We start from the raw sequence: 16,084 nt of genomic DNA on the forward strand, positions 1-16,084 counted from the left end.
TACTTAATACTTAAGCTTAAAAGAACGAACAGAGATACCAAAGGGACATTCAATTCATTATACAAAACTAAACTGACACATCTGGCCTGTGTGATTTAAGTGATGAAACATGTAAAAGGTGCACCAACTTTATGAATGATTTAATAAACTAACGTTTACGCATACACTTTAATCTGTTCTCACATTACCTTTAGAGAAGCACCGAACATTATATGCTCGATTATAATAATAATAATAATAAAAAAATAACGAAAGTAACTCATTTAACATACAATTGTTAATCTAACACAAGACCTTCACACATGTAAATGAACAATTCATATAACAATCAATGCATATAGCACAATAATCACAATTACAAATGTATCTACACAAGCATGAAAACAGACTGTATAACTAGCATGACAAGAATGTAATAAAAAAAGTTTGTCTACTCATTTTGTTTTATGATAAAAGGATTAGTAAATTTCTTCTTAAAGCTTTCTAAATGTCTGAAATCTTTTATATCATTTGGCAAATTATTCCAAATGATTCGACCAGAATATTGAAAAGTCTTTTTGAAGTATTCAGACTTTGGCCTTGGTATATGAAGATGTCCCAATTGAATAAATTAGACGCCACTACTTCCGGCTTTATTGTTTTTGTGTTTATACAGGATTATGTAAAGACAACTATTACTAGAAGAAATAACTATGTTCTCGTTTTATACATTAAACGCTTGACTGACTATTTTTTAATGTAATGCATTCAATTTAAGCTGAAAAGTAAGTAAAGGAAAAGCCAAACATTGTATTATCAATAGATTTTAAAAGCTAGGATGGTTCAAAATAGTGCGTGGTTTTAAAAACAAACATGTCAAGTACTTTTGAAATTTGATTACTCTAAATTAACCCTATGATAACAGCTGATCCGTAAAATCATTCAAGTGTCCTATTAGGAATGTTAATTGAAACATGGAAAATACTGTTTTATTGTCGTCATTATTTGGTAAGTTCATTAATGAACATATTCATTTAGTTTTACATTCAAACTGTAAACGTAAAAGTTTTCAGTTTAATATAGGATACATGTATTCAGACATTTTCTAATACGTACTTTTTCAATTGTAATGTCATGTGCTGCATAATTGTAAAAAGGTCCAATATAGATATTAGCAAATATCAACTAACAAACTGAAGAGATTGTGCGAATCTTGCACGTTTAAATCGTTGATCGAAGCTTGTTTTTATGAGTTTTTTTTGTTTTGTTTGGGTGATAATTATTATTTTTATCTTATCTGAAAAAAGAAGTGAAGTCACTGTAATAGAAAATAATGATTTGTTTTGTACTCTTATACTAGATTAAATCAGACCCATTTCAGAAATTAAAAAAAAATATGGTTTTTAATTTTAGATTAATAAACAATTCATCTTGATGTGAAATAAGATATAATACTCTGTTAACGACCACAGAACATTTATAACACCTTACAAAAAACAAATAACATAAATTAATTAAAACATTTTTAAAAGTAATTCAAGCTGATTTTAGTACAATTTTAATACCCTAACAAAGATACAAGGTTTATAAGTATGAATGCCAGGAGGTGTGATCAAATCATTTAGAAGGCCAAATCCAATACGAAGTTGAACAGCATCAAAAACTAAACATTTCCGAACAGTTGTGCTAATTGCACATAAAACGGTAACACAGTCTATGTTTACAAATAAAGCCAAAAAAATATTTCTGGGCCTTTTATAGATGACTATGCGTTATGGGCTCATTGTTGAAGGTCGTACGGTGACCTATAGTTGTTAATTTCTGTGTAATTTTGGCTCATTGGCAATCAAACCACAATTATTAATTTTTTTTATATATACGCAGATTACCCTCATCAGTATTCAGTGTTCAGAATATGCTATACCAAGGGAGCTTAAATCCTTGTCTAATACAATAATGAATTATGAAATTTAATTTGACAGACAGAATTATTAGATTACTGCCAGGTAATGTATTTTGATTATTTACATAAATTTAACGTAGTTATCTTTTTTTCTTCCTCTGAAGTTAACGTGTATGCAGGATCTTGCTACTACGAACATAGGGATCCAACTTACTATACCTCTACTTATGAGTACTGCCTTGCTGGCTGCTGTGGCGCCGATAAACTTGGTGGATTAAAACATTGCTGTAACTCGACAGGGGCTACTATCGGGATTCTGATTGCTATAGTGGTCTTCGTGGCGTTGGTGCTCACAGCTTTATACATGTATAGACGACGACGACGTAGACTTTTACTCGGTATACGTAATGGTTTTCGTTTGATTGTGTCACTGTCCTTTTCACAACCTGATCAATATGCAGATCTGCAGATCCTGCGCCTAAGCTTTGCATACAATAACATAAAACTCCGTTTTTATTCTGTTCTTGTTACTTTTTCGTCACCCGATGAAGTTTTCCCTTCATCTATCAATCCAACTACACTAAAGGATCCAGAAAATTGTTTTGAATAGAGAGTAGAACGGAGTGTTTTCATATCCTTGTACGCAAAACTTGGAGACAGGAACTGTATTTAATTAAAATTGTCCGTTTGTGCACTTGGTTAGAGGAACATATTTAAAGTGTTTTCCGTCCGTTCAACACATTTGTAAACACTCAGAACTTATTCAACAAAAACGTCATGTACGTATTATACAAGTTTTTGAAGTTGTAAAAAGAGGCCTTTGTCAAGCCTAATGACCGTAATCTGTTTTGACAATTTCTATGAAGATTATCGGATTTTTAGTATGTTATAACTGGACGCACGTCATAATAATGCATAATGTCAATCAGACTTCTCTGCTTTTATTCTAGTATAAACAGGAACTATTAGTTGTTAAACATTTAATTCTTTATAATGATAATGGGAGAATTTGTAAAACAAAACTGTTAATAACTACACCTGATTGTTTTTTAAACGATTTGTTTTTTTCGTAAGTTGATTTATATCATTTTCTAACTAAGAATATAATTTTCTCAAACTTACTAAATACCACAACAAACAAATTACACATAAAATCAAATTAAAAAACTTTAAATTAATATAAAAGTTTAAATCACTTAAATATTAAACTCCGATTAAAACTCAAAACGGAAAGTCAAATGATAAAACATATCAAACGAACAGACAACAACTGACTTGGTACATATATTTTCAAATGTAGAAAATTTTGGATTGAGCCTGGTTTGATAGCGCTAAACCTCTCACTTGTATGACAGTCGCATAAAATTCCATAAAATTTACAACGATGCGTAAACAAAACATAAATAATAGGTAAAATATTCAAAAAATAGATACAGCAGTCATCATTGTGTCACAATCTCAAAACAAAAAAGTATTTTGAAACAAAGCACAAAAGCATCTATCAAATTAAAAAAAAACACATTCATTGCTTCGCGTGTTTGACGTCAGAATATCATATTTAAATATTTTCGTTTTGTAGCTGGATCGACAGAACGAGACAGATTGGTGATACCAGGTTCTCAGTCAACAGATGGTCAAACACACTTTCAGAGACAAGCAAAGAACATTTACCAGTAAACAGAAACAGAACCCGGAAATGTGTGTCCACCAAGAAGTACTATATAAAGTCCGTACAACAGACATAATACTACTTTGTTATTAATAAACTCATCTTAGATACTAAGCTTTAAACATTGTACGCCAGACGCATGTTTCGTCTATAAAACTCATCAAATAAAAAAGGTCAAATAAAGTATGAAGACGCAATATTATAATTTATATTTTAAAGACACACTTAGTGTTTTCTAAACTTTATATTATTTCTTTGATGCTTTTTTCTACTGTTTAGCTCTGTAATGTTGGTAATGATTAAAAATCCGCGATAACATGTCTTGTAAATGGTAATAATGAATAACAAATAATGTTTATTCAATAAATTTTAAATGTGTTTCGTATGGTGTTTCTCGTTTCTCAATTTTTTTTATAGATTAAAAACGGAAAGTCCCTAATCAAATGCCAAAATCAAACGATAAAACACATCAAACGAATGGACAACAACAGAACTATTTTCAATTAGTCATTTTGTAGCCCAGTTTAAGGCCATACTTTGGCATATAATTGTTAAGTAATTAATTAGTGTGACTTTGAAGGAGAATGTCTCATTAATACCCATACGACATCTTCTTATTAAGGATTTCAATAAAAACGATTCATGCAAACATATCGAGCAAACCTTACATCTATATACATATAACACTGTTGAGACAATCTCTTCGGAAAATTGTAAAAAAAAATAATACAAAAACAACAAGATAACGTCTTTTAACGAATAAAACATTTTGGAACTTTTTTTGAAATCTAAATCTAAACTTTTACATCAAAAGACATAGAACCAAACTATTAAGACAAGTACGACAACCGGTGTTGGAGTTGTTGTCACAGTTATGTTGATTTTAGCTGCGATTTTGCAAACATTTTATTGTCAATCGGATTTTCAAAAGCGAGGGTGGTTGAAAGTAGTACGTTAATTAAACAAATACGTAGCGCACATTGAAACTTTTCTGTAGGGTGCTTTGTTCTAGAAGACAGAATTTACCCAAACTCACCTTGCTTTATTCGGTCCATATTTAAAGATGTTTGTGTATTCTTGTTGAAAGTGTGAATGCTACATCACCTACAAAACTGATAGTTACATAGTCCTTTAAATTCCTTTCCCAAAGTAAAAAGCAAAAAATTGGAAAAATAAAAACTGAAGAAAACATATACAGCATTCCATAAAAACTTAAGAAAACTAATTGTTTATATAAATACTAACAAAGAAAATTAGAACTGCCATGAGAACAAAAAATCAAAAATAATTAAAAACATTACAGAACATCTTTTTTTTTTTTTTTTTTTTTGCAAATATCTATTTCAATGTTTCCCTTTAGTTACCTTCTTGGCTTAATTTGTCAAGCTAGAATATTAATTAGTTATGATAATTTAAGGTCAAGAAGTAATCATTTGGATTTCAGAGTTGGGGCCGGATCCGATGATGTTTATTTTTTTCAATCTAAACTAGAGGCGTTCCCGCCTAGATTAGTTTTACCACATGTTTGCGAAAGACCTTCTTCCATTCTAAAGTTCTATTTTTACTTTTTTCCTAAATGTACTACAAAAATCGAAATAATGTTGTCATGTTTATCAAAATCTGTATACGATTACTGTCCTGCGTCTAAATATTTTATATTCTTTGCCATAATTTATTGATCAATTAGATTTTCAACGGTTTTATATATCAAGTCAATATAATGTATCCACGACTAAAAATGGTCTATTAAATTCCACAATGTATATATTTCTTATGTTAAAAAAAATTCAAACGAGAGGACATCACAGCCTATCCATAATTATTGAATAAATGAATGCTGCCACTTTTTCCTCGTTACAGCAGGTAACGTCAAGTTAGGTCAATTTTCGTTCGTTCATAAGATGTTGATAATCCTCTTATCAACTACATGATTACAGCTGATACCCTATAATTATTTAAGTGTCATATTAAGGTGTGATACGATTAAACTTTTTTCTTAAATATAGTTAAATATTCATTTATATCAAATTGATAGGTTATAATGTAAGGTGTTTATTAAAACATGGAAAATTTTGTGTTGTTATCACTAATTGGTAAGTTAATTAACTAATATGTTGGGTTTTTTTTTTCATTTTGTTTTACATTTAAACTCTTAACGTAATGTTTTCAGTTCAATTTGCGGATACATGTATTCAGACATTTTCTAATAAATTTTTGTACACATTTAACGTCATGCGCTGCTTTTAAAATTGTAAAATGACCCAAAATGATTTATCATATATTTTGTTTAAATATTAACAAATATCAGATAATTTTAGAAGTTAAGAGATTGTGCGCCTCGTGCATCTTGAAATCGTTGATTGAAGTTTGTATTTATTAATTTTGGTTTTGTTGGGTCAGAAGTATTATTTTCATTTTATTTTTTAAAAAAAATGTAGTTACTGGAGAAGAAAAAGATGATTTTATGTACTTTCTACTACCTAATTGTCAGACCAATTACAGAAATTGAAAAAAACAAAAAGCAAATATGGTTTTTATTTTCAGATTAAAAAACAATTGATCTTGACGTTAAGTAAGAAAAAATACAACGTTAACGACGACAGAACGCTTTTAACACCTTAGACAGTAACAGAAAAAAACACAAATTAATTAAAACGTTTTATTGTATTTATTAATTTTTGTACTGTGGTGCACAAGTATTATTTTTATCTGCTAATAATGTAATAGAAAACGGTGATTTGTTTTGCATTCCTCTACTAGATTCAATGAGACCCAATTCAAACAAAAATATACCAACAAGTATGTTTTTTCTTATCAGATGAACAAACAATTCATCATCATTTTTTTTTATTGATAAGCATTAGTTTAGTTTAGTTTAAACATATTTAATTATAGTGGATTGGGAAACACGTTTTGCAACTTATATTAATCTCTTTCCACTTTGCGGATGCGAGTGCCGCCTTGTAGCGGCATTAGCCTGCTCTTTTTCGAAATCTACAAGGGTGTCTTTAACGTGCAATAGATATGGCTCTCTCTTAACACGAATCAGCCATTTATCGTCCCTTTCTGACGGACTATCATCGTTGTCTAAAGACAATAATCGCAAGCAGATTAGCCAAATCAAACCAGTATTCAAAATATGCTAGTATACCAAAGGAGCCTGAAGCCTTGTCTAACATGTCTAATACAATTACATGATTATGAAATTTAATTTGACCGACAGAATTATTAGATTACTACCAGGCAATGCGATGATGTATTTTGATAATTTACGTAAATTTATCTTAGTTTTTTATTCTTCCTCTGAAGGTAACGTGTATGCAGGATCTTGCTACTACGAACATACGGATCCAACTTACTATACCTCTACTTATGAGTACTGCCTTGCTGGCTGCTGTGGCGCCGATAAACTTGGTGGATTAAAACATTGCTGTAACTCGACAGGGGCTACTATCGGGATTCTGATTGCTATAGTGGTCTTCGTGGCGTTGGTGCTCACAGCTTTATACATGTATAGACGACGAAGACGTAGACTTTTACTCGGTATACGTAATGATATTCGTTTGATTGTGTCACTGTCCTTTTCACAACCTGATTAAAATGCAGATCTGCAGATCCTGTGCCTAAGCTTTGCATACAATAACATAACTCTCCGTTTTTTTACCTTCTGTTTTTGTAACTTTTTCATCACCCAATGAAGTTTTCCCTTCAAAATGTTGAAAAACATCTATCAATCCAACAACACTAAAGGATCCAGAAAATTGTTTTGAATAGAGAGTAGAACGGAGTGTTTTCATATCCTTGTACGCAAAACTTGGAGACAGGAACTGTATTTAATTTAAATTGTCCGTTTGTGCACTTGGTTGGAGGAACATATTTAGAGTATTTTCCGTCCGTTCAACACATTTGTAAACACTCAGACCTTATTCAACAAATACGTCATGTACGTTTTATACAAGTTTTTGAAGTTTTAAAAAGAGGCCTTTGTCAAGCCTAATGACCGTAATTTGATTTGACAATTTCTATGAAGATTATCGGATTTTTAGTATGTTATAACTTGATGCACGTGATGATCATGCATAATGTCAGTCAGACTTCTCTGTTTTTGTTCTAGTATAAACAGGGACTATTAGTTGTTAAACATTTAATTCTTTACAATGATAATGGGAGAATGTGTAAAACAAAACTGTTATTAACTACACCTGATTGGTTTTTAAACGATTTGTTTTTTTCGTAAGTTGATTTATATCATTTTCTAACAAAGAATATAATTTCCTCAAACTTACTACATACCACAACAAACAAATTACACATTAAATCAAGTTCAAAAACTTTAAATTAACCTAAAAGGTTAAATCACAAAAATCCTGAACTCCGATGAAAACTGAAAACGGAAAGTCCCTTATCAAATGGCAAAATGAAATGATAAAACACGTCAAACGAATAGACAACAACTGACTTGGTACAAGTATTTTCAAATGTAGAAAATGTCAGATTGAGCCTTTTTTATATCGCTAAACCTCGCACTTGTGTATGACAGTTGTATAAAATTCCATAAAATTTACAACGATGCGTGAACAAAACATATATAATAGGTAAAATATTCAAAACATGGGTACAGCAGTCATCATTGTGTCACAATCTCAAAACAAAAAAGTATTTTGAAACAAAGCACAAAAGCATCTATCAAATTTAAAAACCACATTCATTACTTCGCGTGTTTGACGTCAGAATATCTTATTTAAACATTTTCGTTTTGTAGCTGGATCAACGGAACGAGACAGACAAGCAAAGAATATTTACCAGTAAACAGAAACAGATCCCGGAAATGTGTGTCCACCAAAGAGTACTATATAAAGTCCGTACAACAGACATAATATTACTTTGATAAATACAATAAACACATTTTAGATACCAAGCTTTAAACATTGTACGCTAGACGCATGTTTCGTCTATAAAACGCATCAAATAAAAAAGGTAAAATAAAGTATGAAGACGCAATATTATAAATTTATATTTTAAAGACACACTTAGTGTTTTCTAAACTTTATATTGTTTCATTGAAGCTTTTTCCACTGGTTAGCTCTGTAATGTTGGTAATGATTAAAAATCCACGATAACATGTCTTGTTAATGGTAATAATGAATAACTAATAATGTTTATCAAATAAGTTTTAAGCAGTCTTTGGACAATTTAGAGACCCTGTTGTATAATAGCTGTCGTTTGTTTAATGTGGTTCGTGTGTGTTTCTCATTTCTCAATTTTTATATAGCTTAAACAATTGGTTGTCCTGTTCGAAGAAAGTAAAATAAAAAAAAATACTTAACTCCGAGGAAAATTCAAAATGGAAAGTCCCTAATCAAACGGCAAAATCAACGATAAAACACATCAAACGAATGGACAACAACTGAATTGTTTTCCATTAGTCATTTTGTAGCCCGTTATAACTTGCTGTTTGGTGTGAGCTAAAGCTCCTAGTTATACTTTGGCATATAATTGTTAACTTTTTAAACATTATGACTTTGAAGTAGAATTTCTCAGTGATACCCATACCACATCTTCTTATTTATGTTGATTTCAATATAAACGATTGTTGCAAACATATCGAGAAAACCGTACATCTATATACATATAACACTGTTGAGACAATCTATTCTGAAAATTGTAAAAAAAAAAACCAACAACAAGATGACGTCTTTTAACGAATAAAACATTTTGGAAATTTTTGAAATCTGAATATAAACTTTTACATAAAAAGACACACATCCAACCTATTTAGACAAGTAAAACAACCTGTTATGGATTTGTTGTCACAGTAATGTTGATTTTAGCTGCGTCTTTGTCAGTTGTCAATGTTTGGTGAGCAATATAGGACAATATGAATTTATTTTCTGTTGATCAAATCTTGATCTTTATCTATTGTTTGTCTGTGTTTGCTGTTTAGAACAGTTCTTTTGTTTTCTCTTATTTTTGAGTGTAAATTCACATTGCGATAAGACGTGTCACGGTACTTGTCTATCCCAAATTCACGTATTTGGTTTTGATGTTATATTTGTTATTCTCGGGGGATTTTTTCTGATGCTTGGTCCGTTTCTGTGTGTGTTACATTGTAGTGTTGTGTCGTTGTTCTCCTCTTATATCTAATACGTTTTCCTCAGTTTTAGTTTGTTACCCCGATTTTGTTTTTTGTCCATGGATTTATGAGTTTGAACAGCGGTATACTACTGTTGCCTTTACTTTAACGGATACTCTTCCAGTTATGGTTTCAACATTTTAAACTAATATAACAATTAGTTAATTATCAGTAAAATTGTGGAAATAATCAAGTCGTGGTTCGGACTAAGATTGTTTGCGTTTTATTTAAATGACGCATGTGCAATAGTTGGAATGCTTATGCAATTGCATTTACGGTACCAATGTGTCAACACCAGATGCGTAAATTTGGGATTATGGGGTTTCTACAACAGATGAAGATTACTTGAAATTGAAAAAAATCCTACGGTACATAACCTAGCATATAAATAACTTCTATAACCCATTGTTCGTACACATAGTTATTTAAAATGTTCGTTTCATTCGGTCTTTTGTGGAGAGTTGTGTCATTGGAAATCATACCACATCTTCTTTTTTTATATATATAAATTGTTATATATAGAGATGGAGAAAAAGTCGATAGCATTAATGTCATAAGGAAGTGATAAAGTTGGACTTCCGTGTTTAATATAACAAGGAACAAAACTTTTTATTACACTGCATGTACCTTGGCCGTATAATAAGTAGAAATATGGAGAAAATTTTACTTTTGTCGTTGTTTGGTTATGTAATAGATGTGCCTTGATGTGCCTAGGTTAATTCCCCTTAATTTGGACAGATTAATTATTTAGTATGTAAATGTTTATTTTAGGTTTGATTTGGTTTAAACATAGTAAGATAAAAGTAAGGATTATTAATTTAACTGTTTTAGTATTTAACTTTGGTATTTCTATAATGTTTTAAGAATATTCATTTATTCAAGTTTTCCTTTATACCTTTTCAGCTAAAGTTACCCTGTTTAATGACAAGATTAGGATTTTATTTGTTATTCAGTCGGAGTCGGCCTTGCACAGGCCTCCAAATACTCGCCGGAACTAAAATTAGTACCACTCGAGTCTAGAGTTAGCCACCACTTCAGTGCAGTTCGCCAGAGATAGTCACCCCTTTTTGGTGCATTTTTGCTACTTTAAAACACAACGCGAAGCAAATTTACTTTATTTTATTTAAAAGACTAACTCTGGGAACACTTTATTTTTCATTTTACATTTGAAATAACTCTATTTTTGAACTCCTTTTAAGAAAGTTTTCTGACTACTGTTTTCTTTCCGACTTTGTTTAATGCAATTATTGTACATTTGTGAATAAAATATAGTTTCATTTTATTAATTGTTTGTTGTTCAGCCATAATCTGATATCAGGTATCCCAATGGTCGAATAGGGGCGAAGTACTGACCACTACACGTCCCGGGAGGTGTCGTCACCGACCCCCTCCGTTACAGTTAGTTTAATTTCAGGCTTATACATTTACCGATTCTATCATAGATATTTTAATTAAAACAAACTATATTTATATATGTGGAAATTATTTTGAAACATGTATGTCTTTAACGTCCCGATCCGCCTTTATATAAAAAAAAACATGTTAATTCATACCTGCTTAAAATATTACCAGAGGTAAACAAAGGTGATTCAAAGGTTTGTGTACCGTTAATCTTTACACCAATTATCCGCCGCTCTTCATTTTGTGTAAGATCAAAATGTTTGTGTTCGACAGCACGCACTTTGATAACATACGAAGATGGAGACATCGAATGAAACATGACAGATTATTATCTTGCATGTTTACTTATTGTGTATTGTCATCTTGCATGTTTGTTAGATAAAAAAGTATTAATCTCAGTACAGAAGAGGGTGATTAGAGGTTGACATTTTATGTAATTTTTGGTAGGGATCATGTGTTTCTTTGTCTAATACGTTCTCCTATTTATTTGTATTGTAGTCCTGTAATATTATGTTGTCATTTCAATGTTACATTTAACATTGCCATTTAAGTGCGAGGTTTGGCATGCCACAAAAACAGGTTCAACCCACCATTTTTATCTTTAAAAATGTCCTGTACCAAGTCAGGAAAATGGCCATTGTTATATTATAGTTCGTTTCTGTGTGTGTAACATTTTAACGTTGTGATTCTGTTGTGTCGCTTGTTTTCTCTTATATTGAGTGTGAATTCACATTACTATAAGACGTGTCATGGTACTTATCTATCCCAAATTCATGTATTTGGTTTTGATGTTATATTTGTTATTCTCATCGGATTTTGTATAATGCTTAGTCCGTTTCTGTGTATGTTACATTTTAATGTTGTGTCGTTGTTCTCCTCTTATATTTAATGCGTTTCCCTCAGTTTTAGTTTGTTACCCCAATTTTGTTTTTTGTCCATAGATTTACGAGTTTTGAACAGCGGTATACTACTGTTGCCTTTATTTAACATCTGGTAGATAACCCGTTTCAAATTTGTTAATATTAAATAAATATACAAAACCACGTATTTTCTACAACAAAATGTATCTGTACCGATGATTATTTATTTCGCTATTTCAATGAAAGATACACAACTTTGACAATTTTATTTATCTTTTACGGCAAGTTTTATTTTTATTGCACCTGTGTAAAAGATCAGCATCTGAGTAGTAAGAAATGATTTAGTCATCAAATCTGTCATATGTTTCGTCTTAATTTTACGACCTTCTTCTATCTCATGCAACTCGACATAGTTGCATATCCCAGTAGCTCATTACAATAGTACGTACACCCCCTTTCCTCTTCAACCACAATCCGAGAAAGAAGTTTTGCAAGAGACAAACATATATATATATATATATACAACTCGTCTAAACATCAACCCAACAATGTTAGATCTGTAAATTTTCTTTCGCGAATTTTTTGTTCTTCCCTCGCTGGGATTCGAACCCATGCTACTGTGATATCGTGACACCAAATCGCCTGCACTGCAGCCGTCCCGCTAGACCACACGACCACATGGGTTTTAAAAAATAAAGCTTTTAGTGGCCGTATGTTACCTTTCCTCGTCAGTTTTAATCTAGCGGCGTACTACAGTACATGATATATAAGGCATGGAGATGTTATTGTTACAGATCAGCTCTATTATCTATAGTAAAGGATCCTACAAATTAATGTAAGATACAGTCACAGAAAATAATTATATTTATAAGTACGTCTGAGTCAGTGACAACTCTACAACAGATTTATCCATCGGATCGTCATCAATGATGGTGATACATGGCTGTGTAGAGTTGTCACTGACTCAGACGTATATATATATATACTAAAAATTGAATTCTGTGTCCACACTAGTAGAAATATAAATAAAATTAAATTTCAAAATGCTCTTAAAGTCTTTTGTATAAAAGTACAAAACAAGCCTAAACAGATAAGACGTTACTTTTGTAAAGGTAACGTCCCTTTAATGCATTGTTACAGACTTATTGCCGTGACGTTACGTTACCGTTAGTTACATTCATCCATGATTATCACAAAGATGTGAAACCGGTTGAAGAAAAATGTAGAGAATAAAAGGACTTTAAGACCATTTTGAAATTTAATTTTATTTATATATATTAAAAAACACGTGTCTCATGTCTATCTCTAGATTAGCCTTCCGTGACAAGGTAACACTACGACTATTGAAGTTATATTTTTATATAGCGGATGTGGCCGAGTGGTCTAGAGCGCTGGACATGAGGCTAAGCGATTGGTGCTGTAGTGTATCAAAGGTGTGAGTTCGAATCCCGCTGAGGGACGAACAAAAAAATTGTCAGTAGAAAATCTAACTCTAACACTGTTTGGAGTAATTTTCAGACTTTTATATATATATATATATATATATATATATATATATATATATATATATATATATATATATATATATAAAGAAGATGTGGTATGCTTGCAAACGAGACCACTCTCCACAAGAGACCAAATAAGGATATTTTTCATTCATTGATGCATTCAGATGTATTTAACAATGATTTTTAATTTATAACTCCAGACGACTTTACGGTCTACGAGTTCTGCCTGAATGGTTGTTGTGGTTCAACTACAATAGGTGGTATGAAACAGTGTTGTGACGAAATATGAGTTTTTGTAGGGATATTTGTTGGCATGATGATCTTCTGTGTATTGATTGCAGCAGCATGTGTACTATATAGACGAGGAGATCGGCAGGATTTTCGCATAAATGGTAAGTTGAAATTTTCACTCCAAATTGGATCAGTTTTATGTCCAAATTGTTATATACTCTGTAATCTACAAACCTTTATTAAAGAGAAATATATCAGCGCCTAACACTGCAACTGACACCCCTTACATATTTCAATCCGTTGCGAAAGTCATTTAATTATAAAATCAGTTCATTTTCTTAATACGATAACGCTGTTATACATTACTCTCTGATATTAATAAAAGCAATTTAAAGCTAGGCAAACCATATCAATGGGACAATCAAACTCATAAGGTAAAAACCAATTAACAATACCGTGGCAATGTACAAAAATGAAAAGAAAGAAAACATAATATTTTCTCGTTTTGTAGCTTTCCTAGTATCATGAATGTTTGGTTTTCTCATGCAAAGCATTTTATTACATTAAGAATGATTCCTCCGACGATTTTCTTGGGTTTCATGTTGACCAATGATTACCTTGTTCGTGTATCTTTTAAAAATGAAATTAAACCAGTATGTATACATTGCGATTTCAAGTATACTATCAAGCATAGTTTTGTTGAATGCGTTGACATTTTGTATATCCGAAAAATGCATTTTAATGTTAATAATATGCAAGATTTTATTTCAAACTATACATTTATCAAATTGAAAGACCTTTTGTTTGATTTAAAAAAAAAAAAAGAATATGTCCATTGTCTAACAAATTTACCTGACGATATCGGGATATAGGTATTTAGTCGGATCTTAACACGTACTTGCGATTTGTTTAAAACCGGTTTTGATATAAACAAACGAAGACATTTGGGTAAGATGATGCAAGCATACGATTTTTATTGCGTCTTACACTTTGAGAAGCGAATAATCTTTAGCTACTTTATTTAAATATTGTGTAAAAACGTTAATTATGAGCTATGAAAGTCAAGTGGCTCGAGCACTTTTCTGAGGAAGTTTTAAAAAATTGCAAAGAAATATTTTAACAGTGGGTTAACTTTCATTAGTCTTCACTATCAATAAATTAACAACTTTTGGTTATATTTATAATTTAGAATCATCATTGAAGGTGGAGCACAATTGCACAGTTAATTAATTATATTGATGTGCCATGTGCATGCAAGAGTGACATTCCGTTGTAATGTGTGCCAATTCGAAAAAGTTATGCGAGTATTGTCTCCCTTTAACAGGTTCATTATTTTATAATTAAGTTTAGGTTTCTAATATAATTTTGAATAATTACAAAATGTATCAATTCAACATGTTCAATATATTTTAGTTTTTGTTATTGGTGTATTAAAAACATTGATGTACGAATATAATTTCATAAATTTGAAACGTTTAAAATGATTACATACCAATATAAAGAACCGTTCATCATTTTTGAAAAAGACTATAAATGAAAATCGAAATATATGTCTTCCCATTGATAGATTGATTGGGAAATGAACCAGAGTTATCTAATGGTAATCACAGAGAGGGACTAGGAAGCAATTTTTAATTGTAGCTTATTCAACGTTAAAACAATTTTCCACTATAAACAAATATTGCGTTATACAAATATAAGGACTTTGTTAGCTAAATCTACAAATTTTATTAGATATCATGAACTTTTTAACAATAGATTAATATGCTATGATTGTCACTCGCAGTATCATTTTCCATGTTCAGTGGACCGTGAAATTGGGGTCAAAACTTTTACAGTGAAATGCAGTGAAGTTTAGCATTTGATAGTTCATTGATAACATTCTGTCGTATCATAAACAAACAACTTGTAACGTCTCATTTCATTGGCCGAAAGATTAAAATACAACAACAATGTAGTCATGCAGTGTGCATGTGAATTGACACAGGTGACCGACAATGGAATGTACTATGTAATTACGAACGTAAAAACAAGGATTTGTTTAGTTTACAAACCTTTGGTCAAAAGAATTAAATAAATCTTTTGTTAACTTCAAATAGAGGGGTCGAAATATTATACTGATATTTTGTATTAAGTAATATTCTAAGTTCTTTATGCATGCAGCAACTCAATTATCGTGTACCGCATAATGAGAAATATAAGGATAAAATAAATGCATGTGCCGCTTTTATACGGATGAATATATGAACCACTTTTAATTTCTTTCATACTGACGATAGGTTATAATCCTAACAAAGTCGTAGTCACTTATAATAAGTATCTCATAATACTGATTCATTACAATAATTAATGATTGGTTGCACTGACATTCCTCTTTTATTATTTTCATGCTATAAAACA

General features: G+C 31.0%; 2 protein-coding genes across 2 annotated transcripts; both read left to right on the top strand.

Moving 5' to 3' along the window:
* The first annotated feature begins 940 nt into the window (after positions 1-940).
* Positions 941-3,929, top strand: LOC143061458 (uncharacterized). The gene is made up of 3 exons (XM_076233743.1): positions 941-987; positions 2,047-2,280; positions 3,462-3,929. Exons 1-3 carry the CDS (start codon positions 954-956, stop codon positions 3,557-3,559), a joined length of 366 nt encoding a protein of 121 aa, XP_076089858.1. The 5' UTR covers positions 941-953; the 3' UTR covers positions 3,560-3,929.
* A 1,587-nt stretch (positions 3,930-5,516) lies between these two features.
* LOC143061459 (uncharacterized) lies at positions 5,517-8,673 on the top strand. Its single transcript, XM_076233744.1, has 3 exons — positions 5,517-5,644; positions 6,861-7,094; positions 8,314-8,673. Exons 1-3 carry the CDS (start codon positions 5,614-5,616, stop codon positions 8,358-8,360), a joined length of 312 nt encoding a protein of 103 aa, XP_076089859.1. The 5' UTR covers positions 5,517-5,613; the 3' UTR covers positions 8,361-8,673.
* Positions 8,674-16,084: the final 7,411 nt, after the last annotated feature.

This window comes from Mytilus galloprovincialis, unplaced genomic scaffold (genome assembly GCF_965363235.1).
Source record: "Mytilus galloprovincialis unplaced genomic scaffold, xbMytGall1.hap1.1 HAP1_SCAFFOLD_328, whole genome shotgun sequence".
In the NCBI taxonomy this organism is placed as follows: Eukaryota; Metazoa; Mollusca; class Bivalvia; order Mytilida; family Mytilidae; genus Mytilus; species Mytilus galloprovincialis.

Coding starts and splice junctions, on each gene's coding strand:
- LOC143061458 (XM_076233743.1), top strand. CDS start 954: ATGGAAAATACTGTTTTATTGTCGTCATTATTTG. Junction 988..2,046: donor TTTATTGTCGTCATTATTTG/GTAAGTTCATTA, acceptor CTTCCTCTGAAG/TTAACGTGTATGCAGGATCT. Junction 2,281..3,461: donor ACGACGTAGACTTTTACTCG/GTATACGTAATG, acceptor TTCGTTTTGTAG/CTGGATCGACAGAACGAGAC.
- LOC143061459 (XM_076233744.1), top strand. CDS start 5,614: ATGGAAAATTTTGTGTTGTTATCACTAATTG. Junction 5,645..6,860: donor TGTGTTGTTATCACTAATTG/GTAAGTTAATTA, acceptor CTTCCTCTGAAG/GTAACGTGTATGCAGGATCT. Junction 7,095..8,313: donor AAGACGTAGACTTTTACTCG/GTATACGTAATG, acceptor TTCGTTTTGTAG/CTGGATCAACGGAACGAGAC.